Here is a 21,688-nt window from a genome sequence, read left to right as displayed (position 1 = left end):
GCAAAGCCGCTCGGGTGACCGTCGCTTTGAATTTCTCCGGCGGGATGATGGCGAATTGAGCCCGTTTTGCTGCTGCTGCTGATGCTGCTTCATTCTCGACCGTTATCTGTTATTCGATGTAAGGCGTATATATTTGCTTTCTTTCTCTCTTGGCCTCTCTCTCTCTTTTGTCATCTCCTGTTCGAGTAGTTTCAATAAAGCGTTTGCTTGCCTGTATCCTTTTTTTTCCCCCCCTTTCTTCTTCTCCCCGTTTGCCGGCCTTGTTTCGTCCCATCCTGTCCCGCGATCGTATCGATTAGCTATCCGTCCCCGGGAATGCTACATGTTAGGAAGAATGCAATTTGATGAGATACTTGTCTGAGACGGTACATTCTATTATCTGTATATATATATATATATATATATATATCGACAATAAGTCGAGAGATCGCACGACACGATTACAGACGGGATAAATTGGTATAATTCGAGCAGCTGAAGTGGGGAAGAAAAAATAAAGCTTTTGGGCCGAACGAATCGCCTCTTTTTTTTCCCATTCCCTTTCGGAGTATTATTAGAGACAAATGATTCGACCCGCCGTACGTCCATATCGCAAACTCCTCGTCAGTGCTACGTGGTCGGGACCTGGCGCTGCGCGTTCCTTTTCGGTCTGTGCGAGAGGTGTGGCGGACTCACATCGTTCGAGATGCTTGAGTGGATCGGCCCGCCGGGAGCAGTGCGTTGGATACGTGTCTCCGGGAAGTGGAGGGAGGGTAGACGGTGGGCTTAAATATGGTCAAACGAGGAGGATGACGGATGTCGGTACCGCAGTTGGGGTTCAGGACAGTGCTCCGGCAGCGACGTTTGGGCCTATCCAAGAGTATGATTCGAGAGTGGAGGCGGGGCGGTTGAGGGACGATGATTTTCAAAGAGGTACGTAGATACCCCAACCCTGCTGCGTGCGATTGTGTTGGAGAGAAAAATCGCCTTGTTAACTAGTACCTCCGTGCCTCCTTGCGGTTTTCTAGCAATTATCCAACATCTCCAAGACCTACATGAAGTCCTCAGAGGGTATAAGCCACCTCCAGTAGTCCACCCGTCTCTTGCTGAGTTGAATGCTGCGCCCAAATCCTCCTTATTTGATACCCTCTTCGGCCGTAGCTCTAAACCATCCGGCCTCATCTCACGGATACCCGAAAACCTGCCAAAGGGTCTATATATGCATGGCGACGTGGGATGTGGGAAGACCATGTTGATGGATCTCTTTTATGACACTCTACCTGCGAACATCGGCTCCAAGACACGCATACATTTCCACAATTTCATGCAGGACGTGCACAAACGGCTGCATCTTGTGAAAATGAAGCATGGAAATGACTTTGATGGAGTCCCCTTTGTGGCAGCTGAGATTGCAGAGCAGTCCAGTGTACTGTGTTTTGATGAATTTCAGTGCACTGATGTTGCTGACGCAATGATCCTGAGGAGGTATGCTGTGGATTTTTATGTGCTAGGACCATCTGATAAATATGCAGGAAGCTAACCTGGCAAGCAGATTGCTTGAATCCTTGATGTCCCACGGCGTTGTTTTCATAACAACATCAAACCGGCACCCGGATGAATTGTATAAGAACGGAATTCAGCGACAGTCTTTTATCCCATGCATCCAACTTCTCAAGAATACACTTACCGTCTTAAATCTTAACTCCACCACAGATTATCGCAAAATCCCGCGTCCACCGTCTGGTGTTTATCACTGTCCCCTCGGTCTGCAGGCCGACCATCACGCCGATAAATGGTTCGAGTATCTAGGGGATTTCAAAAATGACCCACCGCACCGCGCAGTGCATCAAGTCTGGGGACGCGATGTCGTCGTTCCACAAGCTTCAGGCAAAGCGGCAAGATTTACATTCGATGAGCTGATTGGCCGACCCACGAGTGCAGCGGATTATATCGAGTTGATGAGGAACTACAATGCGTTCATCATTACTGATGTGCCCGGGATGACGCTGCAGCAGCGTGATTTGGCCAGACGATTCATTACGTTTATTGATGCAGTCTACGAGAGTCGGGTATGAGTTGCTTGCTTTCATTTAAACTTTCAGCACGGCTGTAGAGAAACATACTAATACCCCTATGTCTAGGCTAAACTCGTCCTCACCACCGCTGTTCCTCTCTCACACCTCTTCCTTTCCCCCTCTGAGATCAAAGCCTCGATCACTCACACCCCAAAGCACTCTGCTGCTAATTCTAAACCCATCTCTTCCTCCTCCTCCTCTTCTTCTTCCTCGTCACCTGCTCAAGACTCCGGCGAAGACCTGGATGACTCCATGCGCATGTTGATGGATGATCTCGGTCTGTCCATGTCCCAATTAAGGGCCACCTCCATATTCAGCGGTGACGAAGAGCGCTTCGCATTTGCCCGGGCGTTGTCAAGATTAGCGGAGATGGAGGGCAAGGAGTGGGTTGAGAGAGGGATGGGCGTGGGACTGGATATCAAAGCAGGGATCGAAGAGAAGCAAGCGTGGGATAAGATGAGGAGTCGGTGGACGGAGGACAACATGTGAAAAGCCGTGGAATTCGAGGATGCCTTGTCGAGAGCAGTGATATCACTTCGTGTGTTGTATAGTTGTGCATATGTCATCGTCGACTGTTGGTACGTCGCTATGACGCTTTTCTTTTGTTTTAGATACCTCGATAGATCCCGTGCCTGTTTACTTTCAGTCTTATATATATATGCCGGGAGTAGTAACTTCTACCATGGAAACAATGCTAAAAGAGGCAGATGGAAATCAGTGATAGACTCACTATACAAGCATTTCGCCAACATTAACTAACATACATACATTCAAACACAATAAGGCCGAAGGTGCGTCTTCTCCAAGCCCCAAAAAAAAAAAAAAAAAAGGAAGAAGACCACCTACCTTGACCCGTCCAATCGGTGTATCAATCGTAATTCGTACCAACACATTATCGTAGAAAATCAGTCCAGCCAAATCAAAGTCCCAATCAAAGCAAAACAAAGGATCTCAAAAAGGAGAAGGCCACAAAACACAGCTAATTGCCCTCATCTCCTCCAAAAAGCCACTTTTCCAACCTTTCTCTTCAAAGTCCACCCCGTTTCGCTAAACCAATCTCTCACCTTCTCGCCGATATTTCTGTGCGCTCCGTAACTTAGACTGCTTAGCGCAGCAGAACTACCACCGCTGCCCGACGACCCAGACCCTGCAGCAAATTTCATCCTGCCCTCCGCTATCTTATGCACAATATTCAGGACCGCAAACGCCGTGGACCCCAGGCCACGGAAGACAGCCAAACCCGCCACCGCCCAGAGCACAAACGCGAGATAGCCATTGCTCCCAACTTCCTCGTTGTTATACGATTCGCTCACGGCCATTGCGAGGATCGCGTTGGCAATGACCCAAATAGACACCATGTACGTCCGCACCGCACGATAATAATCTTCTTGCATTTGCGCTTCGGAAACCTCGGGCGCTTGGACTTCTAGCCTATCACGGAGGTTGCGGAGAGCTTCGTCGTAGCCACTGTCGATGTCGAGTTGTTCAGACGGCATTTCGAGCTCGACGGTGGAAGAATCTCGCGTACGCGCAATTCCGAGATCGGTATGGATTACGTTGTCGCCCTTTGTGCCCCAGGTAACGTCGTGTGTGTTGCAGAATGCGTAGACCTGCAGAGTGCAGATGTAGCTCGGCAGAAGTGCAAAGTATTGGGCTGATGACGTGAACATGTGCCAAGGGTCGAGGTACATGAATGACATGAGGAAGTACAGACCAACAGTCGAGAGTGTCGAGACGATGATATTTGTGAAGATATTGTTTCCGAGGTTCAGTTCTTTATTCTTGGGGTCGTCACGGTGTTTGAGTTGCATCACCACCATGTACAATGCGGCGAAGGTAGTATAAGCCATGATGATACTGTACACAATCATACCCGTCAAGAACATCTTTTTAGCTCTATTACCAGTTGTCAGCTTAATCTTTTCAATAAGAGTAAAGGATTTTCCTACCCCTGAGGTCGATTTCCCATGGATAGAATAAACTGTAAACATATGAGCAAGATACAGGCGTATCTCAATGCAACAAATATTATTTTGCCAATATTATGTCCAAACGGATCAACGTCTGGAGCCGCCAAAGCCCCAGCAATGAAATAAAATGTGACATAAAAATTAGCCTAGTAGTTGAGAGTTAGTAGTCTGAGTATCGTATGCGGTCTGAGTTGTGAGGAACGAGGGCATACCAGAGAGAAAAATGTGAAGATCAAGCTCACAAACTGATAGACGAATTCAATATGAAGTAATATCTTTCGCATGACCGTATGATCTGTCTTCCAAATTTGACGGAAATGGATGAGAGAATATACGGCAGCAAAAAAGGCACCATTGAGCCATCTTCGTCGCTGAGAAATAAATTCAGGAACGGCATCTACAAATATAACGTCAGTCTTCGAGGGCAGAGACATCACAAAGAATCTTCTAAGCCGAACGATATACCTGGTACGTCAGTCTCCCCAACCGCACTTTTGACAAACTTCAAAATCCACTGGTCCTCTCTTTTAGCCACTAGCTCCCAGCATAGGATACGATCTTCTGCCAAGTACATGTTGGCGGTGAAGACATCAGCATTCTTCCCATGCAACATCTCTCCCTTGAAGTACTGGCTCAGGGGCCCATGTCCGGTGCTGTCGTTTTGCAAAGCGTGGTAACGGTATGCACTCAATGCTCCAGGAAGCACAGTGATGTATCCGAAAACTGACTCGAGAGGTTTATCCAAGATATTAGACATCTTGTACTCAAAATTTTGAGATGCCACAAGAGGATTGAACAAGCCAAGCCATCCCTTTCCTTTACCAGCCTTAATCTCTCCTGCGGCGCCCGCGACGTTTGAGTCTTGATCGAAAGCTTTCCACAAGTGGTATAGAGCTGTAGGCGATGGCTTGGTGCCGACATCGAGCAAAATGCAAACATTGGGAGTTAAGGCCCGGCCAAAAGCGTTGAAGAACCATCGATGAGAGTTGAGCTTTTTCTGGTTACGTTCCTTGAGACAAAAGATAATTTGACAAGGAACTATACCCTTCTCTGCACCCTTGAATTTCAAGTCAGAGTCTAGGGAGACTTGTGTCGTATACTCGTATACGTGGGCGGTAACCTCCTTCTGATTGACGATGTTCTTTGCGATGCCGTCTTGGTAAACACCCATTGCTGCGAGAGCATTGAGTGTCCGCGGGTGGACCTTTTGTCTGCCGTCCGCGATGATACATACCACGATTTTCTTCCAGCCATCTTTTCCCCAAGTTCTGGATTTGGTCCTGGAACAGAAATGAGAGATATTCCTCATAACACCGTGCATCGTGCGAGTGAAGTTGATTTCATCTTCGTTATACATTGTGATACAAACGAATAGCTCCGTCTCGCGCATGGTGGTACCAATATTTTGCCGTAGCTTATACCCACGGGGGACGAAGTCATCGGGATCGCATGTCACGGCGGTGTATCGCATATGGGTAAATTCGCGGTCATCTCGTCGAGGAAGGAAACTATGCAGGATAGTTGGGATCTTGCACTCCAAAACCAATTCACCGTTGATCAGCTTGACCTCCTTCTTCGTCATCTGTGCCTGTCTAACGCCTCTACGGTCCTGACGGCCCTCTGGAGCAGGTCCATAATGCAGATTCGGGTCGGCGTTACCTGCTATGCTCTCGTCATCGAGGTCAACTTTGCTCATGGTGTCCTTGTCGTCTGTAACCATCGTAGATTCAGTCAGATACGAGTCATACGACCTTACGCTAGCCCTTGAACCTGGCTTCGGGTCCATTGTCCTTCCATCACCTCCAAATGGATCATCGCTGGCATTGCTATTGGTCCGTTCGATATTAATTCTCGTTTCGCTGGCTGACGGTCGAGAGAATAGCGGCGCTGGAGGAAGAGGGCGTCGAGGGCTACCACCATATCGTGAGCTCGGGGTGCCCGGCCGTGACTGACCGTTGATTTCTGCAGGTTCGTACGTTACGCTTGGAGCAGATGTCGGTGGTCGCGGCCAGTCACTGTTTCGGGATGGTGTCAAGGGTCTGGTTGGCGACCCTGGCCGCTGAGCAGGCTCTCCAGAGACGCTTGGTGGTGGGATACTCGGCGCATTGCTTAAACTTGACGGTGGTCGTGATGGTGAGAATGAGGTTATCGAGTGGTTGTGATGATGGAGAGGCTGATAACGCAACGATCGAGCTGTCGATACAGAGCTTCTATGATGCGACTTGTTAGCTACTTCTTCTGGATCTGTCTCTTGTACACTGGAAAGACCTGTCTGGTCTTGTTTCGCAAGAGGTCCAGTGCGACAGATGGGATCCAGATGGATATCGGGTTTGGGCTTGACTGGCGACTTTGGCGTTGTCAGGCGAAGGGGGGCAGGAACCGTCAACGGGTCGTTGACCATCCTAAGGGTGCGAACGGTGTCTGGACCCGCAGAGCCTCTGGTATGTCGGCGCCGTACGAATTTAAATTCGTCCTTGTCATGGCCCGGATGTGTCGTGAAAACTGAAGCATTTGAGCTATCTGATATAGTTGGACACCTTCGCACCGTCGCAGGGTGTGAAGGTAGGGTGGAAGTACTTCTTGAAGTTTCCGGAGTAGCATTCTTCTGTACCGGAGGGGAGGGATCTGAGTTTGAAATGGAAGAGTGAACATTGTTTACATACAATCGGCGATGCAACGCCCCAGGCTGCGACTCTCTGAAATATGCGCCACCAACATCCGCCTCTGCGGAGTACCCGTCAACGTTGTCGTCCACGTAGCTCGACGATAGGAGCCTCATCGTCGATCCGTCGTGCCGACCGTTTTCGGAGATGGGAGCCGTCATATCATCGTTCGTGTCGTAGGTCAGGACGCTATCGTTATATCCGTACGATGGAGGATCCTCGTCATACGAAGGCGGTGGAGGAGCGCCGTTCGAACTATTCGGAGGGAACGCCATATCAAGTGTCTGCGAGTCTCTGGACAATATTCCCCAAGGATCACTTTAGATGATTGCGCTGAATGAGTCGTCGCCACACGTTTGCCCAACGGGCAAGGTGCTGCCCGCTTGAACTATAGCGTTTTCCAGTATGCAGAGCGAGTGAAACCGGTGCTGGCAACAGAGCGTTTCGCCAATTTGAAGTCGAGTTTGGGTCTTTCCAAGAGCTAACCCAATGCTAATGTTGTTCCAGGGTCATCGGATTCTTGAAAAGACGTGGCTGATTGACCAGCGCAGCCCCGAACCCTTTCCAAAGTAATGCGACACCGGCACCGTTATCGCGATTGTAGAATTCGTGTATCCTTGGCCAGGGGCCGGAACTAGACTGGGCGGAACGACTTGCTGGTATATGGCAATGGAGCACAAAGAGAACGGCAGGATATCACGGGAACTGAATGAAAGCAGGAAACCTTGAAACGAAGAAAAGCACAGCAAAAGCACGATACCATGCACGTCAGAAGAATGATAATCATGAAGCGCTTCCATGCAGCGCGACGGGGACAAGATTGCCATTTGATATCACGTGCAGATGTTTGTAAACGGTGTTGCTGCGACAACGACCAGCGCCAGCAGCTCGCCGCCAATCAGACCGCACGGCGCTCAACCGGGATCATCCTGCCCACCTGCCAACGCCCGTGTCCAGGAACGGAGGAAACATGCTGATATCCTCGTTTTTCAAAGTTCGGTCTGTTAGGGCTGGATATTTTCTGTGAATCCTGGATACATGAAGTGTTTATGTAAAGAAAAGTTCAAAAGCCGTCGGTGAGAAAGGTGTTGCAGCGTAGTACGTTTTATGGAGGAATGAGAGAATTTGATGCGGTGGTTAACTGGGTGCCATTGAATTAAACAGGATACTGACGTGTCCGTAGCATATATTGGCATAGTCCAGCTAGACATTTAGCATTCTAGTCCAGATGGAATACATTATCCTGACCTCCAACTATCATTTGTCCTCCTTAGATACGGTCATAGTCCTTGTCCCAAGCATATATAGAAGGCAGCAACTCTTCCACAGCCACCATCTTCGGCCCTTCTTTACCTATCACAATAGCCTTAATCCCAGGGTGCAAATCGGCTAGTACTTGTCGACATCTTCCGCACGGACTCAGAATCCCCCTCCCTTCATTGGCAATGGCCACGATGTGAGTTAACTTCGTGGCTCCAGCAGCCGCCGCCACCCCGAGAACAACAAGTTCTGCGCACGGACCGCCGTTGAAATGGTAGACATTGACGCCGGAGAAGACACGGCCGTCGTCAGAAATAGCGGCGCTTGCCACACTGTAGAAGTCAGAGACTGGAATGCCGTTGATGACTGATGTGGCAGTATCGATAAGATTTTGCCCAGCTGCTGAGAGTGGTTCGGGAGCCATTTTTTGACTTCTTCAAAGGTCAGCTGCATTCGATGTCTCAAGTTTCTGTACCTACTAACTTCAGGTCATTCGATCCAAATATCAGAGAAGTCCTTTGGAGAATCTGAAGGTACGCAAAAGAAGATCATCTAATGATAGTCCCTCGAGTAGCAGCACCTGCGATTGGCTTTTATATAGCCAGCAATTGCGTTTAGAGCGGGTGCTGAGAACCTGCTTCCCAAGAGCCTATGTCAACGCATGCGGCGGGAAAACCAGCAAGCGGACGGGCATGATGGGCATCATCTCGTATCAAGGTCTAGCGTAAATGAGTTCTGGCACGCATGTTACAATGAACCCGGGGTCAAGGTTGCTCATGAAGGAATACGGTTTAACTCCATTGGGACTCCGACATGCTATCTGTAGCTGACTAATCATACATTGTTCATCCTGTCCGCTTGGCTACCTTCTCTCGTCTCAACCAGGCAGTTCAGACGGCGGCTGCTCTTTCACAGCGTCATATCGCTCCGAAGCACCGTTCCTTGCACCAGTAAACGGACACGTGGCCGGCGCAGCTGGGTCCCCATCCGTCTCACTTTCCGATCCCTCACTAACAATCATTTTCTTCCCATGTAAGTAACCCTCACGTTCTATGGCGACTTCTTCCATCTGGTCCGCGAATTCGTCTCCATCTCGCACATACCATTTTGCGAAGAGATCGTTCTGTACCCAGATCACCTTCCCGATGGCGCTGACGAGCGCTATTTTGCGAGGGAGCGGAAGTCGTGGGTGGGAGAGAAGTGCTTCCGTGAGAACATTCTGAATGAAACCGAGATTCGCGCCGATGTGAACGAATTCAATGTGTAACGGATGCTTGCGACCCCGACCGACGTGCATCATGCTGCAATATGCGTCAGCTATTGAGCCCTTTCCACCAAAGTGCCCCCGGGGCAAATCGCAAATGCGGAAACAGGGCCTCTGCTTACCCGACTTTATCCAGATACTCCCAGAATTCCATCTTACTGGGATCTGAACATAATCGGTTCAAATACCCTCTTAGAAACATCTTTCGATGCAGAATCTGTGGGCTGTTTTCGTCCGGCTCTTCATCTAATGGCCCCTCAAAGCTCGTACTCCTTGTCTGGAATGCTCGCGCGGTGACATCATATTGCAAGAGCTTTTTATAAACGATATTGACAACGGCAGGGATGAGAGCTTTGATATATTTAGAGCCGGAGATCAGTGCCTCGATATCATCTATCAAATCAGGTGAGTATCAAGGTTTCCGCGGGATTGTGAGGGAGGCATACTGGAATTGAAATCAAGGAAGTTGTGAAGATATTGTATCCGCGCCTCCAGGTTTGTATATAGATCTTTGCGCTCGATGTGCTGCATCCGTCGTTGCTCGTTATTCACTGCCATGTTTCCCTCCTCCAGTACGAAAACCCGAAACTATGTGCCCGTCAACGGAGAATATTTAAATAATGCTTGAAGTCTCTCGTATATCACGATATATGAAGTCGACTGACTGTCAGCTTGGATCCACACTAAGAAGTCCCCGAACCAAGGCTTTATGGAGGACTAGTTATCCGGCACGTATAGAAATGGGGGCATGAGGAAAGCCTGACGAATTGACCCTCAATTCACGATTATATACATTTCGTGCCCTGTCGGCCCAGCTTTTCAGGCTGAGTCAATAATGTACCTTTCTCCCGGCCAGGGCTAGCCGTCATGTGCCACGTTGGGCGGGAATAGAGCTCAGCCTATTTACTCCGTAGTTCATATCGCCTTTCCCCAGTAGGGTCCTGAACTCATCGTAATTTGCCAGCCGGAGGGGAGGGCATGAAGTAGGTGGCCTGATGTTGCCGGGCTTTGAAACTGCGGTGCCGTGAGTGGACGATTCGAAGGAGCGCCCGGTTAGTCAGCGGCCACCAGTTGTGCTCCCAAATCGTTGATTGGTCAATGGAAACCCGGTCCGGCCCGAACAGCTCTTTTCGATGGTCCGATCCTCAAGCTGGACGCGATCGAAGATAAAAGCTCCTGCAGAAGAGCCAGACATATGACGTAGCGTGGGTTTCCCTTCGGCTGTCGTTACCGTGCAAGACACTGCCTGTTTTGGTAAAAGCAAAATGGGTGAAACAACTTTAAAAAGGGAGGAGGAAAAGAATGAAGTCGTGGGTCAAACCGATCCCGAAATATCAGCACCCGACCCTGTCGATTGCCTTTGTCTATTCTTCTTCTGGCTGCCAGAATTCGCGGAGGAAGTTCTGGAATTGACCAAGGGGCCAACAATAACCATCGAGACTTTCCTTTTCCCAGTTCCTCTGGGCTGCGAACTGGAAGAATTCCAGTTATGTGCACGGAGTACTCCGTAGAACAAACCACATTGTGTGTTTCTCCTGGCTACTCGGCATGCATGTCAATCATCAGGCTTAAAGAATATCTTTTCGAGCGAAGAATCCACGAATCTAAAGATTTTATCATGGCAACAATCCCCTGTCCTCTTCCACGTGAGCGTTGACACCTGCACAGCTATTCGCTCTGAGAGAAGCTATGCGGAGCTGATCTCCCTGCCGTCAGAGCTTTCCCTAATTCCCGACTCGACAGCGTCAGAATCCGAAATAAATGTTCAAACTGGAAGTCAGAATAATACTCAGGTCACTTGAGGCGGCACATTAAGAATCGAGGAGACAATCCGGATGAAGGGAGCGGTCAAGTCTTGCGGAAGCTCTGAATGCCTTTACCAGTTATCATATTTACTGTTCCCCTTTCGTGATATTTCAGTTGACTTTAGGTCGTTTGTCTCCCATGGGCTACCCGGTAGTTAGCAGTGGATCTTCATCCAACGGCAGAGAAAGCTAGCGGAATGACATCATTCTCCAATGCTGCCAAGTTGAGCTCCCGCTCAAAACCCGCATCGAGAAGCATTACGCTCGCACCCGAAATACCCACAAACCAAGAGGAGATATGAGAGAACAAAAAGCTATTTGGATTAAGTAATGGAGACTAGCCAAACCGCATCTGAACGACAAAGGAGCATATCATTATAAGGGAAAGCCAAGGGCCTCAAATTACCAAGTTAAGAGGACCCAACACATGAGAGCTAATAGGTGGGATACCACACATTTCCTTTTCCAATTTTTTTTTTTTTTTTTTTTTTTTTTTTTTTCCAAATTGCAATATGAAGCACGATATTCTGCTCTGACTTTAGCTAGGAATAACTTTAGCAATTTCTGAGAAAGACACAGATACAGAACTAAAAACTTCACCATGTTACTGAGGCATAAGCTGGAAACAACGGCATGAAAAATTACCATTGTGGACTTCTCGGGATCCCGTTTCCGTAATGTTAGTGGCCACTTTAGTAAGGTGGACCTAGCCCTCTTTACGCATTGCTGAGCAAGGGCTCGCGTTCACGGTCGCCGGCTTCGGGCTCGACCAGACTTCTGAGGAAGAAGTCTCGCTTGTAGTATCTGGTAGTTGAGCTGTACAATGATGATACCAGGAAGATGCCAAAGATTATGAAGGCGAAGATCCACTGTAAGGAGATGATCTTCAAGGAGAACTGCTTGAGAGCAAGTGCTGGATTGGGAATTGATTAGCTGGAGCGTCAAATAATAACGCACCGTGCATGTTAAAGGGTCATGAAAATTTGAATTTGCTTACACAAAGTCAGAAGACTGAGTGAGTAGCCGAGCGAACGATCATTCCGGCGTGCAATGTGGGCCTGTCCAAAGAGGAACATGACCCAGATGAACACATTGGCAACTATCCTCTTTGGAAGGCTGTAACCGCCCACGGCAACCGCTCCATTCCAGAAGAGAGTCGTGATGGACCAAGCATAGGGTCCCGCCACTGCTGGAAGGTGGATATATTCGGGAAGACCTGGGTATCTCCAGTATAGCGTGCCCTGGTTGAGCAACGAGACAATGTCGAAGACTTCGGCACCCCAGAAATGGGAGCGAACCCAAAGGAGAATGAAAGAGAGTATGAAGAGATTGTTTAGGATGAAGTGCGGCGCCACATTGGCAGCCGCCGTCAATCTCTCGGGATTTGAGGACCAGAGTTGCCCCATATATCCGAGCTGAGAAACAAGGAGAATAACCCTGGCGGGTCAAGTTAGCTTAAAGGGGACTTCAGTGGAGAAATCGCATTCTCGCCCCGCAGGTCAATTGACCCTATCAACAAAAAGACTACCACATCTCCTGGAAAATCAAGGACGGTCAATAAACACGCTTCATCTTACCAGTAGATGATGGTGATTGTCTTGGTCTGCGAAAAGGGTGTGGGATTGATCTCGGCTTGATTCCCTATAGTAGAGCCTGATGGAACATCATCAGGGCCGCGTACCGAGTAATAGATGCCGAAGACCACTACGAGGAGCCAAGACAGAGGCGTCAATACCCGATACGTGTTCACGGTCTTTGGACCGTGAGACGATCGCCTGGAAAATGGGTTGTCTGAAGAGCATAGGAGACGATGATATCATTGTTAGTAAATCAGAGGCTCCGATAAGGCATTCGCATCAGTGAAAGGGTACAGGACTGGAGCAAAGAAAACAGAAAATACTGACAGGAGCCTGTTCTATCAGCCATGATTTCTTCAACGGGGTTGGGAAACGTAGTAGTGACAACGCAAGTCTGATTCGATGAAGGAATTCCGTCTGGACCCTGCCTGTAAAAGCGGCAGGAGAGAATCTTTCAAGGAACAAAAGAAGGACGGTTCAGCACCCCGGTGAGATTTTGATAAGAAGGTATAACCCAGGATGCCTGGGTTTCGTGGAACAAACCACTCTGATATTGGGTTGGGAAAAGATCGGGTTCGGGCCCGTTGAGATCAGTGGTTCCCCGCACTTTTTGTTTTTATTTTTATTTTTATTTTTTTTCCCTTGACTCGTAACGAAGTAACTACCGCTGAGATTCCTGGGCGGAGACTTGCTTTTCCCGTGGTTGTTCCGCAGCGCTTCGATGGTGGTATTAGCCTGGCAAGAGATATATTTACTGATGGCGGCAAAGACGGGTTGACGGAGGGGCAGAGATCGGATCAGATGTTGTGGACTAAACCTTGTTTGGAGGGTCTCGTGGACATCACCGCAGATCTCTCGCAACGGATCAATTCCCCCGAGTCACGCACTCAGAAACGTGATTGCTAATGTGTCGGTCGAGGGCGACAGCCATGCCTCCTTGTCCGACAAAATCGACGACGCCCCGGGCGATTGAACTCTGGCGCTCCAGCAGCATCTCGTGTCCGAGCGGGTTACGTGGACTCCGGGGGCCCAGGTACCTTAGCATACTCCATTCTTGAGGTACCTCCACGCTCCCGGACTGTGGAGGGGAACATCGCACGCGGGCCAATGGGCGTCGGGGAACCGCCTGGGGTGGAAATTGCGGGGGATTGGCTTGGCGGTGCCGGGGGGCGGCGGCTTGGCGTTTTTTTCCCGCCAGGCGACGGTATCCTTCTCCAGGCACTGAGCGCAGAGGGTCGGCCAGGCTGGAGCAGAAACTTCCTGTTCAACACACCAACCGCTCTGCGACGATCTGTCGTTGTTGAATCTGTCTCGCACGGGCGGTTCATTCGGACAGGGCCGGCTGCAGCGATGATATCATCCGGATAAGAACGGGCCTTACCCAGCCAAACCGCGAGATTGGACGCCGAGTTTCTCCAGTTCTTCTGGAAAAAGATACGATGACAGGGGTACAAAGTTGAGTTGGGCACGAAGTTTGAAGCTTCCCAGCAAATGCGGATGTTCCTCCTCGGCATACCGCGGATCTTGTGTCAGCAGCATGGGGTTGTTCACCCCTTCCATTAAACAAATCATTGTCGCTGTGATGGCGGCTCTGTACTCGGTTGATAACCAAATTCTTCCGATCATGGCTATGATTATTATTGCTCCTGTCGATATCTGCACTGTCAGCTTTCCTGGGGCGCTCCAGCTTCGGGTTTTAGCGCAGTCCCACACAGGCTGATAACCCTTCTCGAAGGACCTGTGGTCCTGTGGAAGGATCGGTCAGGGTGATGGATCGACATCTGCTACCCGCAGATCAATGCGAGGTTTTGTGGGAGTGCGCGCTAAAGGCTTTCATCGATCCTGCGAACAGCACGACGGTCCAAAATGATCGGTTTTGTCCAACATGATGCAGAACCACAGGCACACCAGAGCCTTCGGAGTCTTGATGTGGTACTCCACAAATGCGTGTCACGAACAGATTTGGTTTATTTTTTTTATTTTTTCTGAATAACAAAACAATCATCGCTCTTCCCCGGGTCATGGGGATGCTGAATATTCGCAGACACATATGGTACTTCGAAGTTCCCGGAACTCAACCGCTGATGAAACACCCTTCGGTTTCGGGGCACACGTCCTTCGTCTTCATGTGGATCACAACCCCATATCACACAAAGGCCGGGAAATACCTGTCAGGGCGCACCTCTCAACCTTCCTATTAGTTCATAGGGTTGTGTGATGTCTCAAAACGCGAAACGACAAAAAATCCTTCTGTCCCAATTGCTGGAATAAGGGTACCAAAGTGCACCTTGCCGGAGACTATCCATTGGTTAATGCTGCTGATGTGATTTTTTTCTCTTCTTTTTTTTTTTTTTTTTTTTTTTTTTTTGTGTTTTGTGTCAAAACCATGGATTTGGAAGAACAAATTGAAAGGCTGAAAAGCCCCTTTCCCCTGACACCCTCCCAACAACGGGAGGTGGCTTGCACGCCAATCAGTGCCTATTTAGCTGAAGATCATAAATACCATCCTTGCGGAAGTACCAGGCCCATGATTATCAACACCCTTTTAGGGGTGGGACCCCATCTCCAGGTCAGTTCCCCATTATCAAGTGGGTTTCGGTTACTTGCAGGATTGCGACCTTCCCTAGGATGTCAGCCTGGCCAATATGCTCAGGGTCAATCCCTCCGGCAATTCTTTACAAGGCATGTGCTGCCATCACAGTCGCCCATTACTGCAGGCCGTAATAACCCGCTTCTTTCCCTCCTTCGTTTCAGCTGACGAGTATTTAAATCTCGGATCTGAGCCCGATTCTGAGTCTTTTCGTCCCAGGTCACCTCCCGTTTTGGAAGAAACAACTGATTTAAGCCTACATATCCCAAGGCCTAGCAGATTGTCGCCTCCGATCACGCCAACATGAAGTTTGCCTCTTTCCTTGCACTTGGTACCACTGCTTTGGCAGCCTCCATTCCTCCTCAACATAAGGGCAAGTCCTTGATTGAACTTGCTCATGGAGAGACAAGATGGGTCACAAACGCCGAGAAGTTTGAACTGAAGGCTGTATGTCCCACCTAATTTTATATTTACATCGGCGGTCAAACAGAGGCTGTTTTCCTCATCTTGCTAACCATAATATCATCTTCCAGGTGGGCAAAGACTTCATCGATATCACCCATGAACTCGAGCGGAACATTGACCTAAACAGCTTTCGCCCTCTCTCCCGCCCCAACTACCCAAAGGTGATGGCACAGCAGGACAAAGTTAAGCCAATGCTTGCCACGCTTACCACGGAGAATCTGGAACGGGATCTCACCACATTGAGCGAATTCCACAACCGATACTACCAATCCGAGACCGGTGTGCAATCGGCAACCTGGATCATGGAGCAGGTTCAAGCGGCCGTTGGTGATGTCCAGGGAGTCAGGGTCGAGAGATTCGATCATAGATTCAGTCAATTCAGCGTCATCGCCACCATTCCAGGCCGTTCGAACAACACCGTTGTTGTGGGTGCTCACCAGGACAGCATCAATCAGCAGCAACGAGAGACAGGACGCGCCCCCGGTGCTGATGACAACGGCAGTGGCTCCGTTACCATCTTGGAGGCCCTGCGTAAGGTTTTGGAGAACGAGGACGTCGCTTCCGGCAATGCGCCCAACAGCATGGAATTCCACTGGTATGCCGGTGAAGAACTTGGCTTGCTCGGCTCCGCCGACATCTTTGCCCAATACGCTCAACAACGCCGACAGATCAAGGCCATGTTGAACCAGGATATGACCGGCTATGTCAGAGAAGGAACACGCGAGGAATTCGGTATCATCACCGACAACGTCGACGCCGAGTTGACCGACTTCGCCCGCAACGTTGTCAGCGAGGTGAGCAATTCTTCCTGTTTCGTGTTGAAGAGTCAACGCAGCTAACCAGCTTTCCACCATAGTACTCCGACCTCCCAACCTCCGACACCCGCTGTGGCTACGCCTGCTCCGACCACGCCTCCGCCAATCGATACAACTTCCCCGCCGCTATGGTCGCTGAGAGCACCATCGATAACTTGAGACCAAGCATCCACACTGCCAACGATGTCATCGAGGGCCTCAACTTCAACCACATGGCCGAGCACGTCAAGGTGGTTGTTGGCTTCATGACTGAACTTGCCTTCCAGGAAGGTTTGTAAACACTTTAACCATCTCTATCGCGACATCTACCCCCCTCCAACCCGCCCTTACGTATATTTCGCGGTGATACCCTTCTTGGGCATGGTTTCAGGGGCCCACCGGTCCCAAAGCTAGGCTCGTCCGCACTCTTTTGGCACTTGCTTTGAGCTTGGATGTAGTTACATGGCAAGAGTACATATCTATTTATGAATGTATATATGGGAATGAGTACCAAAAATGAAGGGTGGCAGTGACGGCTGCCCCTTGGCTATCAAATCACACCTGGAGTATTAACTAGTTAAGTATTGTAGTTAAAAGCTGTGATCTCGCTTGCATATTTCAACCACCAGTCAGGTTATTTGCGCGCCGTCACACACCGCCGTGTAGTTAGCTAAACTCCCTGGGTTAACTACTTGGTTTGTTAAGTAGGCAATCAATGTACTACGTAGAGGGATTTTATTCCCGACGACTCACTCTGTAATCCCAACTGCTGGTCATATCACCCAATCAACCAGCCGCCAAAACACGCTCCAGAACCAGCGACAGCTCTTCAGCTCATTGTCTATCTCGTTGACTGCAGACTTTTCTCATCAGAGAATTCGGTCTAGTCGCTTGGCAAGCAAGCAGGTCTCGTGGTCTAGTGGTATGATTCTCGCTTTGGGCTCAACTCAAAGCTGCGAGAGGCCCCGCGTTCGAATCGCGGCGGGACCCAGTTACATTGCGTTTTTTTGACGCCTCCCGGTTTCATTCTCGTTTTTAGAGTGTACTACTGTAGCGCCATTATTGCTTTTTTGTTATTTTTATTCCCTGGTACCAAATTCCCCTGTAAGAGGTAGGGATGCTCCTTATGCTTAGCTGTGCGGTGTGGTCAATGGGGATGTTGGGCCGGGGAGGTTGGCGTTCATGCATGAGATTCGCAGGGGGAGCCAGTGCAGCCCCTTAGCTAGTTAACTACCTAGCTTGCCCCCCTCCCTGCCAAAGGATCTGGAATCTCTAACCCCAAACTCCCTCAGGCTGCACAAGCTGGCTTCAACTCACAACCTCAGGCCACCATGCAAGGACAGCATTCGCCATCTAGGATACATCTAGTTGCTGTCTGAGCTGGAAGAGCTACACTGGGCCATAAGTTAACTGTCCCGTGAGAGAAGATGGACGGGCGGAAACCCCCGCCTGCAATGGCGCCCAAACAGCACGCTGGATCGTCAGGGCGACAGAGCACTCTCACAACAAACAATGAGCGTGAGCAGCTGGTGAGCTCCTTCAATCAGCTCTCGTTGGCTCCTCAGGCTGCTTTGCCCCGTCAGTCCCCCTCGCGAACCTCTTCCCAATCCTATCGAACCCTCGACAAGCCCCAGCAGGCGCAACATGATCCTCTCGCGCACCGTTCTCCCGTTCCTCGAAGAACACCCAGCATTAACTCTTTGAGGGAAGACCGTCGGTCCTCCACCCCGTCTTTGAAGAAACGCTTGTCTACCGCTTCGCTCCGCTCCGTTCAGAACTCCAACGGCGTTGGCTCTCCGCGCCCCAGCACCTCGAGACGCGCGTCCCACCAATTCCTATCGACGCCAGGATCGATGATGCGACCAATATCCCCTTCCGTCATGTCGGAATGTCCTTCACCTCCTCCCCTGCCCACCGCCTCATCCATCGCTGCGGAGCATTTCGAGAAAGAGCTTGCACTTCACCAGTCCACAGACCTACGATCAAAGACGGTCGTGATCCTTCAAGATGCTTGTTATGGACATAGATATTCACGCCCAAGGACTTCTAAAGCGGGGTTAGAATCCATAGTGGAGCGCCCGGAACGTCTACGCGCAGGGATCTTGGGTGTCGCGTCTGCGTACGTTCGGATGGGGAAAAGATGGGGGAATCATCGCTGTGCACCTCACCCCGACCTAGACCTAAGTTCGTTACCGGTGCCCCCGTTTCAGATTCTGAAAACGACGAGAACTTTACCGTTAAACTCTCCAGCGATCACACATGTCCATGGGGCAAAGTGGATGGGAGAACTGAAAATGATGTGTGACGCGGCGGAATCGCGCTTGGCGCTGAATGGCAAGGAGCTTGTTCGTCCAAACAGTTCAGGAAGTGATAGCTCTGGTTCCGTGCCGAAACTTCATGAAGGTGATTTATATCTCTGTCCGGAGTCTTTAAATGCGTTTGAAGGTGCATTGGGAGGCGTGTGTGAGGCGATTGATACCGTTTTTGAGTCGGATGCCACACGTCGAGCTTTTGTATGCATTCGTCCCCCCGGGCACCACTGTTCCTCAAATTTTCCTTCTGGATTTTGCTGGCTGAATAATGTACATGTCGGCATCGCGCACGCTGCAATGACCCACGGTCTTACACATGCCGCGATTATTGACTTTGACTTGCATCATGGCGATGGCTCTCAGGCTATTGCTTGGGAACAGAATCAAAGGGCCATATCGGCATCCAGGAATGCGCCACTGCATAAAAAGACCAGGATCGGATATTTCAGTTTGCACGATATCAACTCATATCCGTGCGAAAGTGGCGATGAAGCTAAAGTCATGAGCGCCAGCGTCTGCATTGACAATGCTCATGGACAGTCCGTTTGGAATGTGCACCTTGAACCATGGAAGGACGCCATGGAGTTCTGGCAGCTCTACAATACGAAATACGCGGTCCTTCTAGATAAGGCTCGCTGTTTCTTGCGGTCATGCTCCCAACAGTTGCGCGACTCGCCAAATTCTACACACCCAAAAGCTGCGATTTTCCTCTCTGCGGGATTCGACGCTAGTGAATGGGAAGGGATCGGCATGCAGAGGCATAAAGTCAACGTTCCGACGGACTTCTACGCTAAATTTACGTCAGATATCAACCGACTCGCCGAAGAAGAAGATCTAGCCGTGGATGGAAGGATTATTAGTGTCCTTGAAGGAGGATATAGTGATCGAGCGCTAACTAGCGGTATTTTCAGCCACCTCTCAGCGCTTGCTGATACTCGAAATGTTGTTGTCGACGATATGGATGCGCAAAGCCGCCTCGCTTCTGAAATGTTCAGTCGCCTTAACCTGAGTGATAAGGCTAGCAATGCTCCAAGTTGTGACTCAACTGAGGAACCCATACTTTTTGATACTATATGGTGGACTGGACCTATGTTGGAAGAACTTGAGATAATTGCACAGAAACCGCCTCCGGCGCCTATTCGTAAGCTCCGTGAAAAGGGTCAGCCAAGCTTTTTGGCACACACCCAGGCATCCGCTGCGAAAGCCGTCACCCCAGTCAGGGAACGTGGTGTTTTGTTTTCACACCATGCTACTCTGGATGAGCCGTTCTCCCTTCCAGAAGTCGACTGGGCCCTGGCAGCGGTTGAACTGTCGAAGGCCATCATACCTACTGACAGGCAAACTTCGAGCTTAAAGCACGCTGATTTGAAGGGAGAGAACGCAAGGTCCAAACGAGAGCGCCATTCGCTGACAGGATCTACTGACCTTGAAAGTGTTTCTGAACGCGGGCATATGCAACTTCGGGAAAGAAAGCCTAAAGCACCGGTCATCCCAGAGCTGCAGCCCGGAAATTCAAGATCATCATCTCGCAGTACTCGTCGGACCACCATTGCATCATCCAGTGATCTGGCTGATGGTGCTCTTCCTGAAACACCAATTGAGTCCCTTGATCAGACTCAGGTGGTGGTGCCACAGCATTCACGAAAACTTAGCGTCACTTCGAGCGTGGCATCGGTGGGCAGTGCAGCTCCTAGGAATATCTCTCTGCGCAAACCTCGTGAAGCTTCCAGCCGTCCAGTTAGCCGGGCACAAGCAAGTACTAGGCCTGCGACATCTATGGGGATAAATGTGCAAAAGCAGAGAGCTGTGGGAGTGGGTGATCGATCAGGATCCAGGAAATCCACTCCGCTCGACACCACCTCCGCACAATCCCAGCACGGAGATGTCGACCACCTTTCCAATGGCGTGAAAAAATTAAGCCTTAAACTGAAAGTTCCGACTCCCGAAGAGCATGCTGCGAGGGAAGCTGCAAGAATTGCCGAAGAACGGAATAGAAATATGTCAAAGACAGCTAAGAAGACCCCTGCCGCAAAGCCGACGAAGCAGATCGCAGGAAAGTCTACATCGAAAACTTCGCGTAATGCGACTATTTCAGAAGCTCCGAGAGCTGAGTCTGACACCGCCGACCCACGTATGATTCCTCTTCCCTCAGAATCAACCCCAGTCTCGTCTACCGAGCACTCACTCGCAATCTCTGCAGGTCGCGAACAGCACCAAACTACCGACCACCCGTCTTTTCCTTCTCCGCCCCTTACACCATTGTCACCCTGCGCCAGACCCCAAACCACAGTCAAGTCGGCCCCTCCAAAAGCTTACACAAAGGAAGACCTTCCTGTTTTCACCTCGACTTCTGTCATTCCCTTTGGCCCTTCCCGCGATAGCAATACCGGTTCATAGTTGATATACCCTTCGAACGAATCCATTGTCTAGTTAGTGTGCTTCCCTTTGGACTGATCCTTACGCTTTATTTTCTTTTCGCCCTTTTTAATCACCCACATATCTATTCCTTTCGTTCCATACCCCAGCGTAGTCTGTTGGGACATTAGTTTCTGGTGTTGGCGTTGCATATTACCCACACTGTCTATCCATATACCCTATATCTTCTTTATTCCTGTTTTTGTCTTCAATCCACTAGTTTATTCACAATTACATTGAGTATTAGTATGTATTTAATCTTCTTGTGTGAATTTGATAACCCTGTTGCAGAGAGTAGGAACAAGGAAAACAAACACCCTTTACCTTCTGGTTAGTCAAGTAATAATCTTCAATCAAGGTAGTGTCGCAAAAAAGGGCCAGTAACATCGGGAAAAAAGGCACAGTCTAACAGTGACATTTTAGCAAGGCCTCCCGTCTACTCCACCATCTACATGCTAAAAGGAAGGCTGTGAGATGATGGCATTGAAATAATAGTGGCGAGGTGCTGACTTCTTCCGA

General features: G+C 49.8%; 8 protein-coding genes and 1 non-coding gene across 9 annotated transcripts; 4 read left to right on the top strand and 5 right to left on the bottom strand.

Annotated features, from left to right (window-relative positions):
• The first annotated feature begins 62 nt into the window (after positions 1-62).
• Positions 63-3,416, top strand: D8B26_004721 (uncharacterized protein). Its single transcript, XM_003070485.2, has 4 exons — positions 63-912; positions 1,008-1,464; positions 1,532-2,048; positions 2,121-3,416. The coding sequence occupies exons 1-4, from the start codon at positions 564-566 to the stop codon at positions 2,541-2,543; spliced, it is 1,746 nt and encodes a 581-aa protein (XP_003070531.1). The 5' UTR covers positions 63-563; the 3' UTR covers positions 2,544-3,416.
• Positions 2,890-6,962, bottom strand: CHS2_2 (Chitin synthase, class 2; the record flags this gene model as incomplete). The annotated part of the gene is made up of 4 exons (XM_003070484.2): positions 2,890-3,950; positions 4,004-4,170; positions 4,237-4,421; positions 4,490-6,962. The coding sequence occupies 4 exons, from the start codon at positions 6,960-6,962 to the stop codon at positions 3,044-3,046; spliced, it is 3,732 nt and encodes a 1,243-aa protein (XP_003070530.2). The 3' UTR covers positions 2,890-3,043.
• Positions 6,963-7,742: 780 nt separating this feature from the next.
• D8B26_004719 (uncharacterized protein) lies at positions 7,743-8,371 on the bottom strand (the record flags this gene model as incomplete). Its single annotated transcript, XM_003070483.2, has 1 exon — positions 7,743-8,371. The coding sequence occupies one exon, from the start codon at positions 8,369-8,371 to the stop codon at positions 7,958-7,960; it is 414 nt and encodes a 137-aa protein (XP_003070529.1). The 3' UTR covers positions 7,743-7,957.
• A 361-nt stretch (positions 8,372-8,732) lies between these two features.
• Positions 8,733-10,179, bottom strand: D8B26_004718 (uncharacterized protein). The gene is made up of 4 exons (XM_066124575.1): positions 9,877-10,179; positions 9,658-9,799; positions 9,334-9,604; positions 8,733-9,248 (listed from the first exon to the last, which is right to left on the bottom strand). The coding sequence occupies exons 2-4, from the start codon at positions 9,767-9,769 to the stop codon at positions 8,825-8,827; spliced, it is 807 nt and encodes a 268-aa protein (XP_065980656.1). The 5' UTR covers positions 9,770-9,799; positions 9,877-10,179; the 3' UTR covers positions 8,733-8,824.
• A 1,354-nt stretch (positions 10,180-11,533) lies between these two features.
• On the bottom strand, positions 11,534-13,294 carry D8B26_004717 (uncharacterized protein). The gene is made up of 4 exons (XM_003070481.2): positions 12,921-13,294; positions 12,594-12,807; positions 12,014-12,453; positions 11,534-11,929 (listed from the first exon to the last, which is right to left on the bottom strand). Exons 1-4 carry the CDS (start codon positions 12,940-12,942, stop codon positions 11,733-11,735), a joined length of 873 nt encoding a protein of 290 aa, XP_003070527.1. The 5' UTR covers positions 12,943-13,294; the 3' UTR covers positions 11,534-11,732.
• Positions 13,295-13,458: 164 nt separating this feature from the next.
• Positions 13,459-14,165, bottom strand: D8B26_004716 (uncharacterized protein; the record flags this gene model as incomplete). The annotated part of the gene is made up of 2 exons (XM_066124574.1): positions 13,459-13,837; positions 13,975-14,165. The coding sequence occupies 2 exons, from the start codon at positions 14,163-14,165 to the stop codon at positions 13,459-13,461; spliced, it is 570 nt and encodes a 189-aa protein (XP_065980655.1).
• Positions 14,166-15,414: 1,249 nt separating this feature from the next.
• Positions 15,415-16,982, top strand: LAP1_1 (Leucine aminopeptidase 1). Its single transcript, XM_003070480.2, has 3 exons — positions 15,415-15,630; positions 15,717-16,442; positions 16,505-16,982. Exons 1-3 carry the CDS (start codon positions 15,487-15,489, stop codon positions 16,739-16,741), a joined length of 1,107 nt encoding a protein of 368 aa, XP_003070526.1. The 5' UTR covers positions 15,415-15,486; the 3' UTR covers positions 16,742-16,982.
• Positions 16,983-17,347: 365 nt separating this feature from the next.
• Positions 17,348-17,432, top strand: D8B26_004714. Its single transcript has one exon. It is a non-coding gene; the product is annotated as a tRNA-Pro (tRNA).
• Positions 17,433-17,575: 143 nt separating this feature from the next.
• D8B26_004713 (uncharacterized protein) lies at positions 17,576-21,388 on the top strand. Its single transcript, XM_066124573.1, has 2 exons — positions 17,576-20,885; positions 20,955-21,388. Exons 1-2 carry the CDS (start codon positions 17,870-17,872, stop codon positions 21,149-21,151), a joined length of 3,213 nt encoding a protein of 1,070 aa, XP_065980654.1. The 5' UTR covers positions 17,576-17,869; the 3' UTR covers positions 21,152-21,388.
• Positions 21,389-21,688: the final 300 nt, after the last annotated feature.

The sequence above is a fragment of the Coccidioides posadasii genome, chromosome 2 (genome assembly GCF_018416015.2).
Source record: "Coccidioides posadasii str. Silveira chromosome 2, complete sequence".
Classification (NCBI taxonomy): domain Eukaryota; kingdom Fungi; phylum Ascomycota; class Eurotiomycetes; order Onygenales; family Onygenaceae; genus Coccidioides; species Coccidioides posadasii.
The sequence above is the reverse complement of the archived record's forward strand: the minus strand, read 5'-3'. Positions and strand labels throughout refer to the sequence as shown.